Raw genomic sequence first — 23,932 nt, 5'->3', positions numbered from 1 at the left:
AATATGCATTGTTGTATCAATGTGTTGGCTAAATTTCAAGGCCGTGTCAAAATAGAACGTGTTTCCACAAATTAGTAAAACGCTAAAAACGTCACATGAACCCGTTGTTTTGTTGGCGGTCGTATAAACTGGCTAATCGCCGATCTATAAAGGTATTTCGCGCCTTAATAACAAGTTTTATGAGCAGCAACATGTTTGGTTTTAACACCAGAGTTTTCAATATTTGGCATTCAAATTGTGTTCAGCATCGTTTATTAATGTTGTTTAGCTTAAAGTATCTCCATGAACCAAGTGCGTTTTGTGAAGTTCAATGATTCATCACAAACTTAAGTTAAACATTAATTTACCGCAGAACGCTACAAACTTGCCTAAGGCCCTGGTTCTAAAGATCTGGGCAAAAAACAACTTCCAGCAAAACTTTGCAGCTTCAAAACATGTTTTTGGGTAAAACTGCCGCTGAAAACAACATTCAAAATATGGAGTAAAAGTTTGCGAGCTATTAAGTTGTTGAAAACACTGCACAAACCACATAAACAGCACAAACTACATCGGCTGTCCTGAAAGTTAAAGGTGGCGTAATTTAGAACGGAGATTTTACCAACAAAAATATGTAGAATGCCAAAATCCATTTCCAAATGTGACCATATTAGTTTAAACTAACTGCATGTTACCACGTTCAATAGTGTTTTAGAATGCTGTAATAAAACGGTAAAACTGAAGGTCTTGATTGTTCTGGTCAGCAACAGCCGAAAGTCTACGATCGGAAACAATACAACGCAACAATTCGTGTCACAACTGCAAAACTTTTATTTCCATGGTTCAAAACTAAACCAGTGATCATTAGGAATCAGAACAACTAGAAATAGTAAACCAAGATACAGATTACCTTCAATAAAAGCGTAAATTTAAACACTGCGCTTCAAATAGTGGTCAAAGTGCGAGGCAAATACACCTTTACAAAGTTGCCAGCTTCAAACTTTCCCAACCTTGCATAGTAGCTACTTTTAACTTCTCAAAATCTGAGAAAGACTTTCCGAAACTTGCTGAGTCTGCGAAACTTAGATAGGCCGGTTTCATAACTGAACTGCGCAGCTAACGAGATGTTATATAGCCCTGGGCAGTAGGCATGCCACGATATAGCTCAAAGACATTATCTCTTGTTGCTTACCAGTTCGTAAACCTAGCCTAAGCTTAACCAGTCCCTTTTTCGTGATACCAATACGTTACGCTTCGATGAACATGCGTATGAAAGCGCAGTGCTTAAAATTAACTGCGAAACTGCACAGGGTTTGAAAACAGTTTATGTAAAACGCGTTCTAATGACTGATAAATATTGTTGGAAAACTAAAATAACTTTAAACTAAATCGCATTTGTTTTGAATCATATATTTTAATTGTTGTATAAATCAAGACATAAGCATAAGTTTTTTTTATTAGTTGCCAACTTAATCTTAAACAATTTTACCAAAAAATGTTTATTTTACCAAAAAATTGTTTAATAATGTTTTTCAAACCGCAATACGAGACGTTGACGCGGTGCTTGTTGTATAAGACCGCAGTTATGCTGCTTGTTGTACGTCGGTCCCGTGGTGTAACGGTTAGCACTCAGGACTCTGAATCCTGCGATCCGAGTTCAAATCTCGGCGGGACCTAGCTTTTTTATTTCGCGTAAAATTGCCTTATAAGATGGATTTTTAACTTGTCGTAATTGCTTATCATTCTAATACACAAAGTACAACCTTAATATTTTTCAACTCAAGAAACAACCACATAATATTTTAGGAATATTGCCATATGGTTTTACGTCTATTTACGCCAGAAAAGATTGAAATTCTATATAAGAATGAAAATAAATAAAATACAATCTTTTGTTGAAATGTAATAGCAAATCGTAGCGTTTCAAAGAAACACAAAATGTTTGTAGGTTTGTTTTGAATTCGAAACAACCAAAGCAGGTTGTACTTTTTCACACAGATTGCAAAATTTATTAAACACATTTTTAAAACAGCCCTAAATTTAAATTTCCTGTTGTCTTCAGGGCATTTGCCATAAACCAATTTAAATTCATCACAATAACTAAGTTCACAAAGTTTATTGTGGTTATATTTAGCTTCACAGTTTAAAAATTGTATTTGATTTTTTAGCTCATCAATGCCCGAGATGCCTTATTGTTACACAACAATAAAGTTACCCCGGGTTGAACAGATGTGAAACTAAGGGCTTCGTCATAAATATAAAACAAAATGGAGAGCAAACGAAGCCAATCAATAACTCTTACGGAAATGTTTTAAAACACATATTTTTCGCTTGTGATTTTAAAAACAAGATCACGTATATAGACGTAGCCAGGCAGGGGCTATATTACACGCCCAAATAGTGTATAAATATTGTTTACCTACTCAGCATATATTATCTTTTTATGCATCGATAGACGGTGTCACAAACCAAATAACATACTCTTACTAGTTCAAGGTCAAAATATTTGCCCCTCCCCCCAAAAAAAATATGTATATATTTATACCGACCTCAAAAAATAACAATTAGTCTTAAAATCGTCTGGTTTAATTAGCGAACCCGTGCGCAAACGTAGCCGGTTGCCTTTAACCAATTTATAAATTTGCAATTTTGGGGTTAAATTGGCAGAACTTTTCGTTTAAAAGGCTACGTGACGCCATATATGCAAGATCAGATTCGAATTTAGGTTGAACAACAGAATTATAGGTTTACTAAGATTACTCTTCATAGAGTTTATACAGGGACGGCGGAGAGGGGCACGGGGGGTGGCAGGCGCCCCTCCTGCCCTTTGCTTTTCATGAAAAATGCTATATTGCTTTCACAACGTTAAATATTATGCGACGGAAATCATAAAGGGGGTAGGGATTGAGCTACAAAAAAATGCAAAAAAAAATCGTAAAATGGCATGCTTGACATTGGTTGAAACATTTTTGGTACCATTTTAAGTCAATCTAGAGGGCGTGGCCGCAAAATTTTTTCCGGGGAATACCCCCGTACCCCCCAATATTTCGGCTCGCTACGCTCGCTTGCGGTCTATGTTGCCCTTACCAAAAAAGTCGCCCCCCTTGCCCTGCAATCGCTCCGGCGTCCCTGAGTTTATATGAGTCGCACGTGTTAACATTTCATAATATGCAATAGCGCTTCTGGTCTGGAAAGACTTCTTTAGAACTGACAAAAACATAATATAAAAGGTTCCAGATTGGACCGAGCGCGTAAAAGTTTACATTTCGCCTACTTAGTTAAAATTGGCACAAACATTAAGTTTGGAAGATGCCATTGCCTCAGTTCCAAAATACAATATAGCTTTCGGGTTAGGTAGGCTTACTAGAGTGCTGGGCTACTTCCTGTAGGAATTGGTAAAAATACTAAAGATGACCATCATTCGTTTTAAGTTAAGACGTTCGTTAACGTTTTGTTATATTTTGTCAATCGACCAAGAACCGGGCCCCATTTTAACCCCTCGGGTGACCCCCTTGCACCCCACCCCCCTGCCACCGCCATTGTGTATTGTGTCGTCACATTCGATACCCTTTGTTCATAAAAAACAATGGACTCGAAACCGGAAGTCACGTGCTTGTTCCTGTGATTGTTGAACCACGCTACGAACAATGAAAATCGAGCAATCCCATGGACCCTCCCCCCCTCGTAATTTCCGACGTTTGAAATATTAAGTTTTTTGCTAAATCGACAAACAGCTTTCATCCTAGTCAGCTATTGTTTTTAGTTTTCCAGTAAAATCTTGGCAAATTGTGATTTCAATGTACACAATTTATCTTTGATGCGCACAGAAGTTTTTATGTCGCTATTTGAGCAAAAGATCGCAAAAGTTGGCCAAGGAAGCCTATTTTCACCTAAACGTTGTACAATAAACCATTTAATAACCTTCCTATTCACATATAGGTATTTTGTGTTACATTTGACAAGTTACCATTTTGTGTTGTATAAACTTACTGAAAAATCACACAAGTAGAATCTAAAAGATTTTTTAAATAAAAATCGATCATTAATTGAAATTTTAAAACGAACTTTAACTTTATGTTTGTTTGATACAAACAGTTTTACAAACATGTTGCAAAAGATACCATTTATAAATCTTTCTATCCGCATATAACTCTTTTGCGCACAAAGCGGTGATGATTTATATTTTACCTCAAACATGCATTATAGTTTGAAGGTGTTTAGTTTTTCGATATGAGCAAAAAACATATTTTTTTTAATTTTAGCTAGACCTCCCATGTGTTTAAAATTTAAATCCGGTTTTAAAATATTTAATTATCTGGTTTAAATTAATTATCAGCCTGTAGCTTATTCTCACCAAACAGCGTCAAACAACTCCTGTACCTTTTGTATTCGTTCATTATTTTTATTAAAAAATTAAAGGTTTTAAATTTAGAAGTTATCATTGATAAAAATCTTTGTTTTCCTAATATATACTTTTGTCATGTGATGTTTAAATAGTTGTGTGGTTTCTATGAGCGCAGTGACCCGTGACGATTGTGAAGCGGCAAAGATTTATTTTCAAAAGTTGAGGAAGTTTGAAAAGTTTAGACGAAAAGCGTGTTGGAGTAAACATGGCGTGTAGGGAAAATTAAGTCAATGTTGCGCGCATTGTTGGTTTACATTAATTAAGAATCTCGTAGGGATCTCAATTGTGTATAAAATTGATCAACTTTTTGAATATTTGTCCGTTTTTAATCAATTTGAACTTTAAAAATGTTAGAATATATTTTAAATCTCAGGCTTAAATAGTTTTGTCATATTTAACTATGTGTAATAATAAGTATATTTTTTAGTATTGAAAATGAATTTAACCAGATGTTGCATTGTTCTCTAGCTTGCTAGAGCCACACTAGAATTGCAAATACTCATATATACTTAAAAACTATTATCAATTTTTTATTCTAGTTAATTGTCGTAATATTTTTCCAATTTAAATTACGCTGTGGTGAATTATCCTAAAATATAGTTCAATCACGTTGAATAATCCTCCCAAGAACATGTCTTCTGAAATTGATGACTTTACGAGGGTAATTTTATAATATTATCTTTCTTTGTGTTTCTTTTTATCTAACATAAAAAAAAATAGTATTTATTATGCTGTGAAATTGTTGAATACAGAGTTTTATATTTTTTAAAAAGATTCTCAAGTGATCAATAACTTTATAATTTTGCTTGTAATAATGTTTGCGTAATACCAATATTTTTTAGCTTTAAAGTCAAGAAAGTAAATTTTGTTCCAGAAACTTCTCGAGCGAACTCGCGCACGGCAAGAAGCGATGCAGCAGAAAATGATGGAACACTCGGCTCAATCGAGGAAACGTCGGCCACTAGAGGCACAAGACAATGTGGAAGGTGTTGCGCAATCTGTGGCACAAACTGCGAGCGCACAAGATCCACCAAAGACCGGTTCGTGTTAATCCAGCGGATTAGTTAAATCTCTTATTAAAGTTTAAATGCCTTTCTTATTCAGGTTGAACAAATGGAGTCGGTTCATTCAAGAGATTATTTAGTTTGCTGGAGAATATTGCTTTTATAAATGTGTTGTTTGTTTCTATGTTGCAAAAGCATAATTTAAACTTTTTAAGCGAGTAAAATATAGTCTGTTGTGTTTTGAGAGCAAAAATGCCTGGAGTTGTTGTGAGTTCAAAACACCTACTTCTGTACGGTTTTGTTGTTTATTCAAAGTTTATTTGTGTTTTACAAGTAAATAATTAAATATGTTTTTAGAATCACCAAATAAACGATCGCGAATGGAATGTTTGGAAGATATTGAGAACGAAAAACAAGAGGAAACGGCAGCAGGTAGAAATATTCTGTGATTTTTATCGTTTAAAACATTGTTGTATGGAATCCAAAACTAAATTTTGATAAAACTTTAAGTTAAGTCTCAATTTATTAGGGCTTTAAAAGTTTTGTCGCTTAGAAATTTATACTTCCTTCGTTTAAGGATAATGAAGTTCGGCCCAAAGTCCAATCGTAATTCTTAACAGTCACCCGGCCCTAAAAAAGTTTGGTGACCTCTAGCTACATTTGTTATTATGTTGGTTGTGAATTCTCACTTCAGATATGCAGGTCATTATATCATGGTTATTTTACTCACACCAGTATTGTTTTTAGTATTGCGTAACACAAAAAAATTGCAATGAAATGTTAATGCTTTGTCTCAGTGGCACCACCTAGTGTTGGTGAGCGGATGCGCAAGATTATGTCGCAACGCAAACAATGGGAGGCAGCTGGTGAGTTTATGATACATTTGTGTGGTTGATAAAGTAGCGCTTGTGTGCTATGAACTATTACATTACACAATAATCTCATAAGCAGGAAATTATTTTATCTAGATAATAATAGTGTTCTTTGAAATATTTTGATTAAAGCGTTGTATAATACGATTTTTTATAAAGAAACAAAGTTGCTTGTTTGTTAATGTGCTTTTATTTATTTATTTATTTATTATTTTTAATAGCTTTAAGGTAAAAAAATTTGTATTGGTCGGTCATAATACTCTGCAAGCATAAATGAATAAGCACAAACACAGTAGACAACAGGATTGAAGTGAAATTGCACTCGCTAAAACTCTCAGCTTTCTACCCTATCTAATTGTTTTCTACCAATGATTTAAGATGCGTTTGTATTTTAGTGCGTTTACATCTAGTCCTTGTAAGGCTGCCAAACTAATGTGTAGGATTTTTTACCATGTGCATTTTGCAGTGACTTGTGTGTGGTATGCGAGTGTCAGTAATCAGTAACAATTTTACCAACATGTTAAAAACCAATTCATTCCTTATGCAGATAAAACATAAACTTAACAGTAAAGAAATTTGCATGGCTAAATAATTCTTTAAAATTCACTTTTTCAGACCACGGTGAAGAAGTCGACTTCAGTGTTTGTGTATCGCCGGTTCAACACGACCCGTCGTCACCCCTAGCAACATCGACCCTGCAACGGCCGGTGGACGTGGAACGTAAGGCCAGGATGGCCGCTCTGGCCCACAAGGTCAATAGTTGGGAGGACGACCTCACGAAGACCCACATAAGGTAGCTGCATTATTTTGGTGCTTGGGCCTTGATTTGATTTAATACCAGGGTTGTAAACAAGTTATTTTAAAGAACTTAGTTCAAGTCAAGCCATACCTAAGTCATAATTAGTGCAAGCCGACTCCAAGTCAATTCCCGGTTATGAAAACAAAGCGTTAAACTATTAAAATTGTTTACCTTGTCCAATAATGAGCATTAGTTCAAATAAAAATTAACAGAAACGCAACCAATAGCACTCGCGGATCAAGGGGCAACAAAAATAAAAATTAGTTAGAAGCAATGCAAGGTCAAGACAAGACTGCTTTAAGTTAACCTGAAAACAAATGTTTCCAGGTTTCTTGTGTTACTTGTAGTTGTAGGATGTTAGTTTTTAACCATAGATAGACGATTCGACGTATTATTTTTGATTCTTATACAAAAACAATTTATGATTTTTTAACTCTATCACTTATGTATATTTACTGTGCAGTTAAACCTTAAACCTTGTTATTTATCAATTATGTGAATATTTTAGTCCCACAAAGACAGATGTTGTGAAACCGAAGCCTCCGATTGGTCGAAAAACACCGATGACCCAAACTTATGCGGCAGAAATTTCTGCGAAGGAGGTAAGTTTGAGTTGTAGACGATTAAAATGTGGAAATACAGCGAAAACGAATTAAACAGCTTTGTTATTTAATTTGTGACTTTTTTTCTTTATAACTCCCATTTTATCAGGACTTGATTGTCAATAAACATATTTTACCTAAATATTATAATTTTTTGCCTTAATATAAACAAACTTATCAGGATGACAACATGTAAGCACTATAATATTAGGGTTGTTCAAAAAACCTTTTTTGTCAAATTTCAGTGGGGACCCCCTGGAATTGTTAGGTTGCGTCTAAAAACCCCACAAACCAAATCTGAGCATGTTTGGTTCAGTATTGACCGTGCTATGTCAATTTGAAAATTCAGATTTGGACTAAAATTAAAAAAAAAAATAAATTGTCCTCCCTCTAAAACAAATGTTTTTTCTTCTTTTTTTGCATTGCTTTGCAATTGAATAGCCATAGATAAACCTGTTTTGCAGTAAAAAAGTGAGTATTCATGGTAGAAATGTCACATTTCAACAACATTTGTTAGGCTGTTTTGTACGAAAAATGACTTTTTAGGATATTTTTTTGAACTTTAGATAAGTAATTGATTGTGTGAAGACTAAATGCACTATTTTATTAATTTGATGTCATGTTTGCTGCATTTACTTTATTTTATAATTTTAAGCCATTTTTAATACAAAACAGCCTAACAAATGTTGTTGAAATGTGACATTTGTACAATGACTACTCACTTTTTTACTGTAAAACAGGTTTATTCATAGCTATTCAATTGCAAAGCAATGCAAAAAAAGAAGAAAAAACATTTTTTTAGGTGGAGGACAATTTATTTTTTTCAAAAATTTTAGCCCAAATCTGAATTTTCAAATTGACATAGCACGGTCATTACTGAACCAAACGTGCTCAGATTTGGTTTGTGGGGTTTTTAGACGCAACCTAACAAATTCCCAACTGAAATTTGACAAAAAAGTGTTTTTTGAAACAACCCTAGTATAATATATATATAAAGCAAATTTACAGATTAAAAATTCTGTTTTAATTTTATTAGTTTGTCCATTATCTGTAGCATTATTTAAAATTATATTGCCAAATCTACCTGTTACTTGATTAACACTATACCTGACTCCCAACTTATCAAAATCTTGTTATTGTGTAGCCCTCCCCGGTGGTGGCACCGACTACCATGGAACCGGTTCGCCCGGTGGCCAAGAACATCTCCAAGCGTGTGTCCCTCTCAATCGAAACACTCTCCCAGTTCGCTGGGCCCAAGAAACCGGTGGTGAAAGCTGCCGACAACAATACTCCCGTCAAGTTAGTAGCTACAACATACAGATCCAACATGATTTCAGAGGCTGGCGTGTCTACTGTACAGTACCAAACTTGGGAACCGATTAGGCAGCAAACTATATTTTGTAGAGGTAGAATAGCGAAATGATATAACTAGGGATGCTCAAAGTAGAATATCGAATCCTTGGATTCGAATCCAGATGGGATTCGAATCCAATTCTGCCATTTATTTCGGGTAATTGGAACCGATATAATTTAATGTTTTACCGCGGATTGTTGCGCCTAATTACACAAACGCGTGTGGTAAGTTGGCCTGTCGCCGCGGCGACCAATTTACAGTGCTTGCTTTAAATGTAACCTCGTAGTGCAGTGTCAGCGTTTTTTCGGGCGACTAATTACCGCGTCTCGCGATAACGTTCGTCTAATAATTAAGTGTCAATCAAGCGTTTTGGGGCGAGTGGTTAACGTGTAATGTCTGGTCTGGAGTTCGCAATTTCCCTAAATGCGTTAAGTTGCAAAAGTAACATAGCGTTGCAAAACGTGCTGGCCGTCCACAAAATGCGCTATGGGGTTACTTAAGGTCAATATTCAGAGAAGTTATGCAGTTATGCACAACGTAATTGTCAATAATTCGTTATGTCAATAATAACTTTGTATTCTTTGCAGTACATCAATTGACTTCATAACAGATCATGTTAGTCAAAAAAGAAGCAATAAGACTTAATAATGCTTTCAAAATCAGGACCGAATTGCTTAAGACTTCTATGTGCAGTGTTGCATTTGCTCACTTTTGGCAAAAATATAAGTTTTGGACACAACCTGGACAGTTGACATATTACAGTTTACAGAACGGCTTCAGATAACAGAACTTTGTAAAGAATGTTAAACATACGAGAGAGTTTTTTTATTATAATGTACACATGTTAGAAAATTGTTTGGGCGATTTATTGCTGTGATTGTGGGCCCTGTAGGGTAGATTAAGATTAATCCCTTCCCCAAACAAAATCGAGGTTAAATAATTTAATAAAAATATACTAGGATTTGCTATTCTGGATTCGTTATTCTAGATTCGAAACCTATTATTCTAGAATACCTTGGGATTCTACTTTGAACATCCCTAGATATAACACCCCTTCAAGTAGATTACTGTTACTGTATATTCACCTTATTTTAGTTCATAAAATGGGCTACATGCAAGCTGTGGGGCCTGAGCCACACTTTGGACATTTTTAAAGTAAAATTTTTCAAGTAAAGTCTTAAGAAAACTCTTATTTTTAATCAGTATTGACATTTTTTATTAATGCTCCTTGTGCAGTGCCATCTGTTGTAAATAAACAGCTTATATTCATTAGTTTGTTGTTTATTTTTTGCAGGTTGACCAGCACAATACAAGCTCGGTTGGGCGATAATAAAATCACGGTTTCAAGTTTGGGGAGTGAAGATAAAGTGGCAACACACCAAGTAACTCCGACAAGCAAGAGCTTGCAACAACGACTGATCGAACTTCAGGTTTGTATTGCAATGAATGCCTCTTTGTGCATATTTTTACAAAAATAAGCAAATATTTTTATTCATTTTACAATTGTAACTCAATAAATTTTGCAAGATTTTACTAGACTTAAATTTCAATCATGGTTTTCACCCACATCGTGAATATTTCCTGGTTACTGTCTGCCAGTGCAAAAATAGAACTTTGGTTATTTAAAAACCATGCTTCATTGTTTAAAGCATTTTTTGCTTTCATTTTTGATGTTTTTTTTATTTTTGTTTCAATACACTCAAGCTAATACCTTATGTTGTTGTGTGAATGTTTTACCATCAGAACATGTAAAGCATAGAAAGTCTAACTATGTAACTCCTTATTCAAAACTATTTTGCTTCTGTCAAGTTTCTAATCAACTTTACCTTGTTCAGCGCAACGGTTGTCAGGCAGAACAACAACAAACTTTGTCGGATCGGAGCTGGAACGAAAGACAGCAAGAAATCAACCAACTACGCGAGGAAGATAAAAATGAGGTGAGATCTGACATTTTTAACACTAGTTTTATGTTTTTAGAAGTACCTAATTGATATAAGCAACTCAAGTTAATTGAAGTACTTATAAAATCACAAGTAATAACTTTTTTTATTTATAAAAATGTAACTATACTTACATATAATATTTGTGCTAACATACTATCAACTAAATACAATACCTCAATTAAGTTTGATAAAAATGTGAAACCAAATGTTCTGTCCCTTGCTGGTTTGTTGACCATAAAAGTAAAACTTAATTTTCACAAATTAACCTTTCTGGAATCTCACCAACTTGTATAACTCAACGTAATAATTCTAAGAAACGAACCCCTGTTACCTCTGTGATGTCACAACAATCACTTTGGGGTAAAAAAAGTGCAAAACCTAGAACTGAAATTTTGTGACATGACTTATGACATCATAGTGCTATGTGCGTCGTCAAGAATGTGAAGCATTGTTTGAGCATTGTTATGTCACACAAAGCAGGAAGTAGATCATCTGATGCAAATTTTGTCAAATTTATAAAAACTAGAAATTGTCAGCTTTGCAGATAAAACTGTTTTGTTTGTTTATTAAATGTAAATAGGTTTGGGAGCATTACTGCAACAAAGATTATTTTCTAGTTTTATTCGAGGACTGAAGATATTAAATAATATATTGATCAGCCCGTTTTTAAACATTTAGAAAGTATAATTTGTACTTCCAAAAATTAAAAGTCAAAAAGTTTAATTGTAAGTTTTAAAAAAATGTACTTTTTTATGTTGGATAGCAATTGTCATGCATTGGAAATTGATTAATTTACTTTATAGATGTTCGTTCAATCATTTATTCTACAAAGACCAGAATTGATGAAATGCTTGTCTGTGTTATTGAATAGCGAGCATTTGTTTATTGAATTGGGTGTTAATTGTTAGGTGCAGGAAGTATGGTTTCCTATATGTTTGAACACGATGCACATGTTCTTACTACACCTGCCTAAATGAAGTGTTCGTTGTTTTGTTTTATCGGTATTTTAGTAAGAAAGTAAAAATATGAAGTAAGTTGAGGTCCTGTCATATCTTAGCAAAGGTTTTGAAACTAGTCTGGGTTTTTAAAGAAACTGGGTGAGAAGTTGTAGTCATATCACTAAATTGAAATATTTTATAAATAAAGTGTAAACTGTACATGTCATTTAAAAACATTATATTAAGTATGTTACAATAGTTTTTAACTATTATCTTTATTGCCGAAATAGTATTTTGAAAAACATATTCTGCTTTGTCAAAGTGCCATTCACAATATTATTACTAATTTACACAGTTATTTGTCAAAAAATCAGGAAATTGTGCATTTCACATACTTTAGTTCTACATAATTCCTGAAGAACCGCAGTTGTTAGTAATTAAAATCTTATTTTATAGCATTCATTTATGTAAGCGGGCTAATGCAAAGTTACTTGTGCAATATGATTTTATGGTAAATGTGCCACGTAGCATCTGATCATGATATGATTAACTTTTTCACGTCACTATCCCCAAGATATTTTACTATTGTAATGACTAAGCCCTCTGTGATGTCATAGTGGAAGGTTATTTGGTCACAAGGAGACAGTAATAAGACATGGGCTGTGCAAGCAGTATAAGGCAGTTTACACGGGGGAATAGTTTTATTATATGGCAGGTAAAATAAGTTGAGTTTGTTTTTTAAAGTGTTAAAGTTTATTTTCAAAGTGTGCCGGTTCAGTGTTATGCTAAATTTCTGTGCGCACACACAGTTATATTTTTTTAATTTTAGTATCATCGTACTTAAGTAAACCACTATATATTACCTGATGCCAACCAAATGTATGATACAACACAAACCTAACTGACCTACACTTATTTGCAAACTTTGAATTTCACTTTGAAAAGCCTTTTGTAATTCACTGATTGAAGTTCTAGTAAAGGTCCATGTCCCACGAGTTTAAATTTGACTTATGTTTAAAAGTGCTATAAAGTATTAGTGACTTCAAAACATTAACATGTTCTTGTCAATTTGCTGAAATGTCAGTGTCAGTATCATGCAACCATGGCTGTATATTTGATGCACAACTAAAGCTATGTTAAATAGCGTTTCCCTCCATTTAGAAATTGTGTCGCAGCTTTTCTTGAAAGTTTAATAATTCCAGTCGCCTAATCCAGCTATATTAATCCAATCTAATCCAATCCACAATGACATCCGTAGACTGTAGAGCAAGTTAATTGGGAAATGAACGTCCAGCAAAGTTACTGTACCATGGTTTATTGTCAGACTGCAATGAATTAGTTAGATAATAATGAAAGCGATTTTTAAATTTACTGGGATAACATTTTTGCAAAGTTATTTTTCAAACGTAATCTTTTACATTAAAAATGCTATTTAATTGTGAACTTCCGCCATCTTTTAATCTATCTTTTTAAATTTAATCAATAATTTACTCTTATATAAGTGACAAATGTGTTGTTCTAATATTAAGTGTAATCCTCAAATTGTCTCCAGACTTCAGTTAATGTTGACGAATGCATGCCGTCCGAAAGTGATTTTGAAACAAGTGCAATTGAAGAACAATTGGAAAATGAACAAATGACAAAAGATATCTCCAGTGGTAAGTCAATTGATTTTATATAATTGTCAGATAACTCTACCTCAAGATATTTTGGTAAATTAATTATTATGTTTTTTAATTTCAATAAACGTAACAAAAACTGGTTAGTTTGATCAAATCTGTTGTTATTTTAAAAGTCATTAAAACGGTGATGCTTCTTTTTCAATTTTTATGGGAATTTTTTAAAGCAAAATTCTTATGCTCTGGTAAAAACAAACTAAATATAAGTTTGTCCTTAAAGCACTTAATAAAGGTAATATGCCCTTAAGGCTTCAATTTTCCATCAAGCAAGGCTTTTTTGAATTTCTGAAAATATTTTTACGTAAATTTGTTAAACTTAAAGGCATAAAACATATTTTAACATTTTTTAAAATAATATTTCAAATCTTTGTAAAACTATTTTCCTAATTAAAAGTTTAGAATTCTAGATTCAATTTGTTGCTAAATGCAGGCTTTCCTGCTGTGCAACCAGGGGAAAATATCTCGGTGGAATCACGAGATTGTGACGAAGATGAAGATTTAGAAGAATCTATCGGATCGTACGGAGATAGTATGATGGATGACAGCACTGGACAACCTGGTACGTGGGGCACTCAATAAGCTGTCTGACATAGAACAACTTTGTCATATGAACACTTGTTTAGGTTTTTTAATTGATGTATATTTAGCACACAAATAATCAATATAAGTGATAACAATGTAAATGAATTAATAAAAGTAAAATTTTTCTCATAGGACAAATAGTTAGTTGCTTCACAATCACCAAGAATGCAGAGACATCTAGCACCTCACTTTTCTGCTATTGTTATTTTCACAAATAACAGTTTTCCTAAGCTGAGCTGAAGCTAGGAGCTTCACATGTTTGCAAGTTGAAGCAAAAACATAGTGTTTTGTAGTTTAATTAATCAATGTTGTATAGAGGGAGCTACAGTTTGTTGGTTCTGACATGACGGATGTTTTACCAGCGAGCGACTGAAAACGTTTTGTAAATCCTTAGGATTTGGAGAAATAACTACTTTGGAGTGTGGAGTCCACAGTGGTCAGGATTTAGAAAGTTGTGGCGGTCAGGATTTGCTAGACTCCAGTGCTCAGGATTTATATGATTGTACTGCTCGGGATTCAGAAGTATCTAGTGCTAAGGATTCAGATGACTGTATTGCTCAGGATAACGAAGATGTAGATTACGAGGATTTAGGAAACTTGAGTGGAGAATTATCAGTTTTGAAAGGTAATATTTTCTATTTTCTTGCTACTGAAACATTTTTATTTAGTAACAAAATGTAGAGGTAGATTATAAATCAGATTATTGATCATAACACACTTCCAAACCCTCTAAATACTCAAATTTACTTATTAGAATAAGAATGGGCTTAAGTTTGTTTTAATTTTTTTTACTCTGTGAAATTTAGGTGTTAATAACTCCAATGCTGTATTAGAAATATTGTTTTTGTAAAAGTTCGTAAAAATACAATCTACTTTAACTGTTTTCAAAAAATCTATTCCTATTTGAAATGTTTCCTGATGATTAATTTTTTATCTTCCAGTAGAAGATGTCTGTGAAGAGCTTGATGCAAGCCACGGGGATCAATCGGATGCAGGGATGGTGGGATCACATCCAGGAGGATTAGATGAAGATGAATACACACAAGAGGATGATGAAAAGGATACACAGGATGACCAAGATGTTGATGATGATGACACACCTGATGCCGCTGATGGTGAGGACACGATGATCGACGAGTTGTTTGAGTTCGAGGAAGACCTCACACCTCCTCGTGCCGCTTCACCGATCACCATCCCATCGCTGACGAGGCAACGAAGCAGGATGGAAATCAAATCAGAACTTACCGTTGTGAGTTCTCATTCTGTAGTTCTTGGAAATATAATTTTGTGCTGAGGCAGGAATGTTGACAGATCTCAGCGCTTGTGGGTTAGTTATAAAGTGCGCAATGTTGCGAGGTTGGGCTTTATATGGCTGGCCTTTGTTTGCCCGGTGTGCCGAGGGCTTCGATCCGTTCATATCTATATGAAAACGTGATAAAAACTATTAAACTTTTATCATGTATCTAGCTTCCCTTTTTAAAAGATTATTAACATACCAGAGCTGCGCGTTGCAAAACGATATCCTGTAATCTAAACTCCCAACTCAAAATTTTGGATAATTTTAACCTAAAAATTGGTTTTACAAAAAAAAAAAAAAAATACCGAACTAAACCTCTCCTGATTCCTCAAACGCTTATAATTGTTTTCCATTTTAGCCCCCCTAAACCCCACTTTTTGTCTTGTGCATTTCCACAAATATAATGTATTATATATTTGACATATCAAAATGACCAAGTACAAGCATACAGCAGGAAAACTGTTTTTGCGTGTTTCAAATTAGAAAAATATCAGCAGGTGAAAAAAAATCTTTATTTTTCGGTGGCGAGCTACTTGTCCTCTTACTTTTTCCACTTGAAACCCCTCAACCCACTTGCTTTCCAATCAGCGCAAGCAAACTTGCAACGAAGCTGAGGACATCTACTTTTCACAACAATCGGTTTCGCGCCAACCCAGCCGACGCCTGCGACCTCTAGCAAGGTCAAACTCCACCGAGTCGGTGCGCTCGCTAGGTGGCGACGAGGAGCAGAAGAGGGAGATCCCCGTTTTCACGATCGACGCTTACAGGACTGAGAAGCGAAAGTCGCTCAGGTTTGTTCCTTGCTTGTTAGCTGTGTGGTCCTTTGTCGCAAACAAACACATTTTACTTGTTTTTTTCGTTGATTACCCTAAATGCCTTTTGCATGCGGTCGACGGAACATAGCTCGGAATTGTAGTCAGTTGAAGTTCTAAGTTTAAAGTTGATGTTAGATATTTGTTTTAATCCGTTTCTTGTGTGTAGCATTAATTTAGCGATAAAGCTTGGTGCGAAATAATCGACTATATATGTTTTCAGATGGGTTTAGTGTTTAAAACGAGTACGTATGTTCGCTTTGCCCTATATTGCATTAAACCACTAACAACCAACTTATGGTTGCAGGAAAACCGACCAGCGAGTTGTTCGCAAGGAAAGTATGAAGAACAAGAAAAGCTCCCCTCCCCCAACCTCTGTACAGGTGAGATGCTACTGGTGTTAAATCGCTATAAATGTGGTGATTAGTGGGCATAAATATGGCCTTTTCTGTTATAAATATGGTCTTTTAAATTGTCGTGTTTTTTTTTACCTGACTTCATAAAGCTCAAAGGGTACGAGCGCTAAAAACGTTAAGAAACACTGCTTTTGGTGTTTTTCGTGCAAGGCATAGAACGACATAACCTTATAGAATTACTCGACGCTTAAGATTGGCGAAACACGTCCTAATAAGCAACTAAATACCAACCTAACCATACATCTACATAAACTACCCTCTAAACCAGTGGTTCCCAAACTTTTTTGGCTCGCGGCACACAAAAAATATCTTGAATATTTCGCGGCAAACTTTTAACAGAACAACAATAGAGTCATTTTACAATCGCCCTTAACACACGACAAACTGTGGGTAAATGTCCTAATATGATTAATTTGTAATAGGCAGTGCGCATTTAAGTCTAAAATGCTTTCGTGTATGCCCATTGGTAAAACTAATAACTTATTTTCCGAAATTACAAAAAGTTTTGCGGCACATTTGGCAATCTCTCGAGGCACACAGTTTGGGAATCACTGCTCTAAACACTCACTAAATTCACCTAAACACCCTCTTGGCCACCCCTGCTTGTTATTAGCAGGGGGAAATTGTTTATTGCAGCGATTTTCAACCCTGACAACCCTAATTAGTGTCAAACTATCCCCGCAACCCCTTTATTTACCACCCACTTGTTATTAGGAGGAGGTAAGCCGCATGTTGGATGAAGTGCAGCAGCAACAGCGAGTAATACAACAAGCAAGTGCCGCTCTCAACTGCTGCTACGACGCTCAGCATGGGAAGGGATCCATCACTGAACTAGAGGCTGAGAAACTACTGCTCGTCTCAAGTAAGATGATTGCTGTACTTAGTCAGTAGGATTGCTATCATGTGGTCGTACATTTATCAATGTAAAGTTGTGTACCAGCTCATATAACTTTACCTATTTATTCTCTAATCTTGTTTATAAGGATATTTGTAATGACAAGCTTTCTGTATTGTTCTTATAATCGTGATTTTTTTTAAAGAATGCAAACGGGTATTTTACTAGGTCTCACAGAATCGCTTTAATGATGTAAGGAGCTATTAATAACCTTCAATATGAGAACCATGGCCAAATAATTGATGTTTTCATTATTGAAACTTGGAAGTAGAATGAATAGATTGTTAAACATAAAAAGTCGTATTTTGCTAAAATATTTAATTCTGTTTCGAAATGCATCAGCGTTTTAAAACACTCCCTATATAATGGTAAGAATACCCCTAAGAACATTGAATTCAAACATCTCAGGTGAGAAACGGCTCGCCTTATTGGCTGGAATCCAGGAGCTAAAGGGGCGTGGCAAGCAGGTTTCGACCAATGGGATGTCAGCTTGTAACGGTTCGATCAAGGTTGACCAAATAAGGCTTCCTCTCAGGACAGAATACATCTTCTCTATGGCCAACTCTAAGAAAGATGGAGGTTTGTGACGTAACAATACTGGTGTTTTCGTTCAAATCTAATCTCATGTTCACATTTGGTTCTGCACCTTTTTTACAGCTGCCATTGACATTTTAACCATGACTTAATTTTCACAGCCAAGCGACAAACAGGATTTCAGTTTTTATTTGATGTTGGCGATAGTTTAAAAGTTAGCAATCAATCACAAAGTTTACAATGATTATAAATAGAGTAGAGTAATTTGCCAAACTGGGGGTACATTGAGTTTTATGGGCCGCAAATAAGTTTTCCCAATTTTCCTAAAGTGTTACATCTATTCGAGTTATACTTTTCTAATATTTATATGCAAATGTAGTAAAGCAAAATACGATCCCAACCAGGTTGGACATTACTTAAACATGTGCGGGTTGTAACAGACAACAAAATTTATTTTACCTATGAATCGATCGCAAAATATTTAATGCCACACGGTAGTGTTTGGGAAATCATGTTGGGTATAAAATGATTGCCTCGTCAGTCATTAGGAATCGCTGGTCAAGTGCAAATATTTTGTAATACAACTTACATTTTTCCAAAGTTTGCCAAGTTTTCTAGAATAATGATGCAACCAAGTGCGCAAACCCACAACCTGCACATATTTACCCTCTTCTTATTCACCCCCTTGTACAGGCGACGTTCGAGGTCACTATTACTTCATAATAGTGAGATGTGGAGCGCGCAAGATATTCGCCACCCACCTCGCATCTACACACGACTCGCTATCCTGTGACTCGCTCGTCTTCAAAGACAACTTCCAACTGTGAGTTTCACATTACTGTAGAAATTCTGTGAGGTGAAATAAGATTAAAAGAAAGTTAAAATTATAGAAAAAAAGGTCTTTTTTGGTTGTAACTATTTTACCTTGCTCAAACTTTTTAAATAAAAATTTAACAAATTAAATTACATTCTGTTTTAGTTTTATTTGGTGAATATTTTTTTTCTGTTTTAATAGTTTTAATTGTTAGATGGTTTTTAGTAAACATTTTTACTTTTATTAACTTGATTTTAACAATGTTTTATTTTGCAGAAATAATCTTGAGAGCGATTTTGAGATTGTGATTGAAGTTTACAGCAAGGTTAGCAATAACTTCTATTATCTTTAACAAACATTTGTTATATTTTTATACCTCGTTTCAACTAAGCAATCTATTATTTGGTAGTTATGCTTTTGGCCTATTGCATTTGAATATTTTCTTTTTCCCCTAACTACAAAAATTTTTTTGCCTAGCCCTACAGTATGTTAATAAGCACAATACTAAATATGTGGCACAAATGACAAACTCCTGATATTTTGTTTAGAACCAGAAGAATCGCGCAGATGGAGTTCCACATAACGAGAAATCTAAAAGCAAGTTCTCGGAAATGATACAAAAAGTAAAAAAAGCTCAAAACTTCAACTTAAAAATAAGTCGCCTTAATTCTGAAGCTTTTCCAAGCTACTATAAACACTGGTTGTTAATATTTAATATTTGTTGTCATTTAGAAACATCAATCAACGTTAGTGTCAGTTGTTAGTTTTAGCACAAACTAAACTTTTAAGTAAGTTTGCTTTTTTGGAGAAGTACATTTTTAAGCATAGCGTGATAACCGGAAAGATCCAAGATAGCCATTGGAAGTTTCTCTTGTCTCCCCAGTTCAAAAGCTTCTTGGCTCATCCAGGTTTATTCTAAGAGTCAGTGCAAAGTCAGTTAATGTTGTTGTGAAACCAGGGTTCCATCGGGAAAGCTGAAGGTATTATCAGGAAGTTTGGGACTTTGAGAAGGAAATCAAAAGAAGAAACAATAGACGTTAGTTTTACATCTGTGTTATACAACACAATTATAAAATAATAATATTAGTGCAGTTTTTATTGTATTAACTGTTAAAGCAGTGAGCAAGTGTAAAAATGCCTAAACTCTGTTTGGAGGGTTGTAGTATTTTTATAATGTTGTCAGTCTGTAAATTATTCTTTCTTGATAGAGCAAAATTGTGCAAAATCTTGGTTTTCAATAAAACAAGATGTTTTCTTTGAACAGCGTCATTTACAGATTATAAAAACAATAGGTGGACTGTAAAAAGAGTTCTAATATTAATTTATAATTTAAGTCTAAAAGTTATTGTTCTACAGTCTACAGTACACAGTCGAGTAATACACAGAAAGCAACGTTTCTGTGTGTTTTTACAATTTACGTTTTTTTGCGTACAAGCTCTCGCATAATGTGCCCTGGCCAAATAATGACGTCACTAATTTAATTTCCCCAAACAGTCGCTTACCCCCCGCAAGACAAAGGCTCGGGCCCACAACAGTCTCCCCCACACTGCGAGTCCAGGGGGGCCGAACGCCATCCGGATCAGTAGCTTCTCGCTCATTGGATCTACGTCGATCAAACTTGCGGATGTCGAACAAGACAAGTTCCAGCTACAGAAGGTAAGAACATACACAGAAAAATACACTTGCTGGTATATTTTTTTTTGTATCTGATCGGAGTCAATACCCGATGCCAAGTGGTAGTATCAGTACTAGTGTTGTATCGCTGCCAATCCGATAGTATTTTTGAGGAAAATTTTAAATTGAAAAATTAAAGATAAATTCACTTCCTGAAGCCAAAGAAAATTTCGACCTAATGCCCTGAAAATTGTTGTCATTTCACCTAATAATTTTTATGGTCAATTTTGCTTATTTCGGCATAATAATGACGTCATTTGGTATACCAAGCATCAGTCGACTAACTTAACACTATGGTTTTTGATCCAAATATACCCACCACTATATTACCAGGTTCCGTTCCTGTCGCCGATCTCCGGCACCTTGGCTTGTCGCATCACCGCAGATTTCCAATCAGACATCCAACAAAGAGGATTCCTGGTAAGTAACCTGATGTACTGACATACATGTTCACTGTTCCCTCTGGCCAACATATGTTTCATATTCGATGAAACGTTGGTTGAACTTGGGTCCACAGCTTTAAAGTGGATGTTTAATTTGCGCCACAATAAGCTTAATGACGTGGACAATAGAGATTTATTGTAACGACGTTCTAAAGCTCTTTACACACTTATGTAACTCCACATAATAAATGCGACCCTTCACAGTATTTCATTTGAAAAATGAGTCTTTGGTAAAAAAGTATCAAGGGCTTGCAAATTGCTATTAAAATTAGATCGTGATTTTTGACACCTCTTATTATTTAGTTTAAAGTTAGTTAGGCTGCTCGCAAATTTGTCAAGGAATTTTGACAACGTTGTTACATAAGGGGGCCTGTTCTTGTATTGTGACGTCAGTTCATCGATTGTTACGTTTGCAGACGATGTTTGATGACGTGGGCGGGTTGGGGGCGTGGCACCGGAGGTGGTGTGCACTCGACCGTGGCATCCTTTTCTCCTGGACGTATCCTGACGATGAAAAGCACAAGGTGAGTACGTCAGGTTTGTAGGGAGCAAACATTTGCTGAAGGTACGGTAGCAAAACGATGTTTTAGCGGATTAAACTTGAAACCTCAGTGAAGTTGAACAACAAAACATTTTTTAAATATTCTTCTGTTATGATTTACCTGTAAATACAAATCTAAATCGTGAGCTTTTGTTAAAATAAGCAAAAGTTGCAGATATTTCTGAAAATACATGCTTTACAAATGTCATTGGCTGTTAATATTCCGTATGCCTCAATAACTCACATTGTTTTGTTTGTTACGTCACAGACGCCATTGAGTCGAATCGCGTTGAAGGAATGCATCAGTGAGCACATCTCCACGGTTGAGCGAATCCGATGCGCTCGACCGAACACGTTCGAACTCCGCACCATGAGACCTCGTCGTCATGGCGACCGTGACAATCTCATATCACAAGACACGGGATCCGTGATCACCACAAAGTAGGTTCATATGATCGTGATCACCACAAAGTAGGTTCATATGATCGTGATCACCACAAAGTAGGTTCATTTGATCGTGATCACAGCAAAGTAGGTTCATATGATCATGATCACCACAAAGTAGCTTCATATGATCGTGATCACAGCAAAGTAGGTTCATATGATCGTGATCACAACAAAGTAGGTTCATATGATCGTGATCACAACAAAGTAGGTTCATATGATCGTGATCACAACAAAGTAGGTTCATATATGATCGTGATCACAACAAAGTAGCTTCATATGATCATGATCACCACAAAGTAGCTTCATATGATCGTGATCACAACAAAGTAGGTTCATATGATCGTGATCACAACAAAGTAGGTTGACATAATCGTGATCACAACAAAGTAGGTTCATATGATCGTGATCACAACAATAGGTTCATATGATCGTGATCACCACAAAGTAGGTTCATATAATCGTGATCACAACAAAGTAGGTTCATATGATCGTGATCACCACAAAGTAGGTTCATATGATCGTGATCACCACAAAGTAGGTTCATATAATCGTGATCACAACAAAGTAGGTTCATATATGATCGTGATCACCACAAAGTAGGTTCATATGATCGTGATACTCCAATGTTTCACTTGATCGTCATACTCCAGTGTTTCACTTGATCGTCATACTCCAGTGTTTACGTGATCGTGATTTCCAAGTGTTTCATATGATCGAGATACTCCAATGTTTAACTTGATCGTGATACCCCAGTGTTTACGTGATCGTGATATCCAAGTGTTTCACGTGATATTATCTTGTTTCAGACACTGGCTTGCAGCTGACACGAAAGATGAGCGAGTTGTTTGGATCGATTCGCTCAACCAAGCTTTGTCCGATGTGAGGGCTTGGGATAGCTCAGCACTCAAACCATTTACTAGACAGGCCAAGTAATATGACCAATAGTAACCCTAAGTAATATGACCCCAAATAAACCCAAGTCAGTTGATTCAAAGTTTTAAGTTTGACAACAAAGTAATATAACCCCTGTAACTCCTTTAACTTGTCACAGAGTTAACCGCACTTAACACCAAAAGAACATCATCCTGGGTAACCCCTATGCCAGAGTTATTTGACCTCGAGTGACCCTGAATATCGAATAATCTAGCCCCAGGTAAACGCCCCATTAAGTTTTCGAAGTTACTTCATCCGAACTGATTGATTTACACCAAGTCATTTGTTCTGCCAATAAACCACACACTTTACTCACCGCATGCTGCTGTTACATTGTACTATGTTCCTAATACCTGCTACCAAATAAAATGAACTTGTAAATGTGTAATCTACGATCGTAGCAATTTGTAAAAAGCACCAGCAAACAAGAGATTGTAGCAGTTTATTCCGTCTCCTAGCGGCTTTTTATTCACCGCCATTTATTGCATGTTGTTGATCGCAAAACTGCCCCAAGAAAACATAGCGGTGTTATTTGCTGCCCTAGCTTCTGTTAAAATGCTTTTTCGCAAACTATATTCTTCTTTGCCATTATAAAGCGCAAAAAAATGACGAAATGTGATAAAAAACCTTTCGTTTTTGGAAGATTGTAATTCTGCTCTATAAGTTTGTAGTTATTGTACTTAAAACATTGTTTTTCTCTAAAAAAAACTTTTCTACAAATGTTCACAAAAGTACTATTGTGACATCACAATCTCTTACTTATCTGTCATTGTTACGCCATAATATCTTTCTTTTCTGGTGACTTTGGTTTTTATGCCGATGTATAAATTGCTAATGAAAAACACTCACAAAAATGTCTGCAGTATTTTGAATAATAATAAGCTGCAAGATTCAGGTTATTAGCGAACAGTGCTCATTGTTTCGAGTAGTCTCAGCGCAGCAAAGTAGTTCTTTTATATCAAAGACAATCAA

The 23,932-nt window shown here is 35.3% G+C and overlaps 1 protein-coding gene, 1 long non-coding RNA gene and 1 other non-coding gene across 4 annotated transcripts; all 3 read left to right on the top strand.

The window, feature by feature from the left end:
* The first annotated feature begins 1,580 nt into the window (after positions 1-1,580).
* On the top strand, positions 1,581-1,652 carry Trnaq-cug (transfer RNA glutamine (anticodon CUG)). The gene has a single exon. It is a non-coding gene; the product is annotated as a tRNA-Gln (tRNA).
* Positions 1,653-4,918: 3,266 nt separating this feature from the next.
* LOC146139008 (uncharacterized) lies at positions 4,919-5,834 on the top strand. The gene is made up of 3 exons (XR_014501449.1): positions 4,919-5,042; positions 5,256-5,421; positions 5,743-5,834. It is a non-coding gene; the product is annotated as an uncharacterized LOC146139008 (long non-coding RNA).
* A 296-nt stretch (positions 5,835-6,130) lies between these two features.
* LOC146139007 (uncharacterized) lies at positions 6,131-23,797 on the top strand. 2 transcript variants are annotated; one of them, XM_083393609.1, is made up of 21 exons: positions 6,131-6,251; positions 6,873-7,050; positions 7,565-7,658; positions 8,803-8,957; positions 10,307-10,442; positions 10,848-10,949; positions 13,446-13,551; positions 14,003-14,131; positions 15,099-15,403; positions 16,040-16,242; positions 16,571-16,646; positions 17,394-17,541; positions 17,983-18,153; positions 18,802-18,931; positions 19,199-19,247; positions 19,471-19,545; positions 20,417-20,578; positions 20,930-21,016; positions 21,456-21,563; positions 21,849-22,021; positions 22,834-23,797. In XM_083393609.1, exons 1-21 carry the CDS (start codon positions 6,209-6,211, stop codon positions 22,958-22,960), a joined length of 2,757 nt encoding a protein of 918 aa, XP_083249735.1. In that variant the 5' UTR covers positions 6,131-6,208; the 3' UTR covers positions 22,961-23,797. The 2 variants fall into 2 exon arrangements, with proteins under 2 accessions (XP_083249735.1, XP_083249734.1); XM_083393608.1 differs by having other exon boundaries at positions 15,096-15,403.
* The last annotated feature ends 135 nt before the right edge of the window (positions 23,798-23,932 follow it).

Source organism: Ascidiella aspersa, chromosome 7, assembly GCF_963924565.1.
Source record: "Ascidiella aspersa chromosome 7, kaAscAspe10.2, whole genome shotgun sequence".
Lineage (NCBI taxonomy): Eukaryota > Metazoa > Chordata > Ascidiacea > Phlebobranchia > Ascidiidae > Ascidiella > Ascidiella aspersa.
The sequence above is the reverse complement of the archived record's forward strand: the minus strand, read 5'-3'. Positions and strand labels throughout refer to the sequence as shown.

What these genes read in the sequence shown, in the direction of transcription:
- LOC146139007 (XM_083393608.1), top strand. Translation starts at nt 6,209, where the DNA reads ATGCGCAAGATTATGTCGCAACGCAAACAATGGGAGGCAGCTG. An exon ending in CTCCCCCAACCTCTGTACAG is followed by an intron (nt 16,647 to 17,393) that starts GTGAGATGCTAC and finishes ACTTGTTATTAG; the next exon opens with GAGGAGGTAAGCCGCATGTT. An exon ending in ACAAGTTCCAGCTACAGAAG is followed by an intron (nt 20,579 to 20,929) that starts GTAAGAACATAC and finishes CTATATTACCAG; the next exon opens with GTTCCGTTCCTGTCGCCGAT.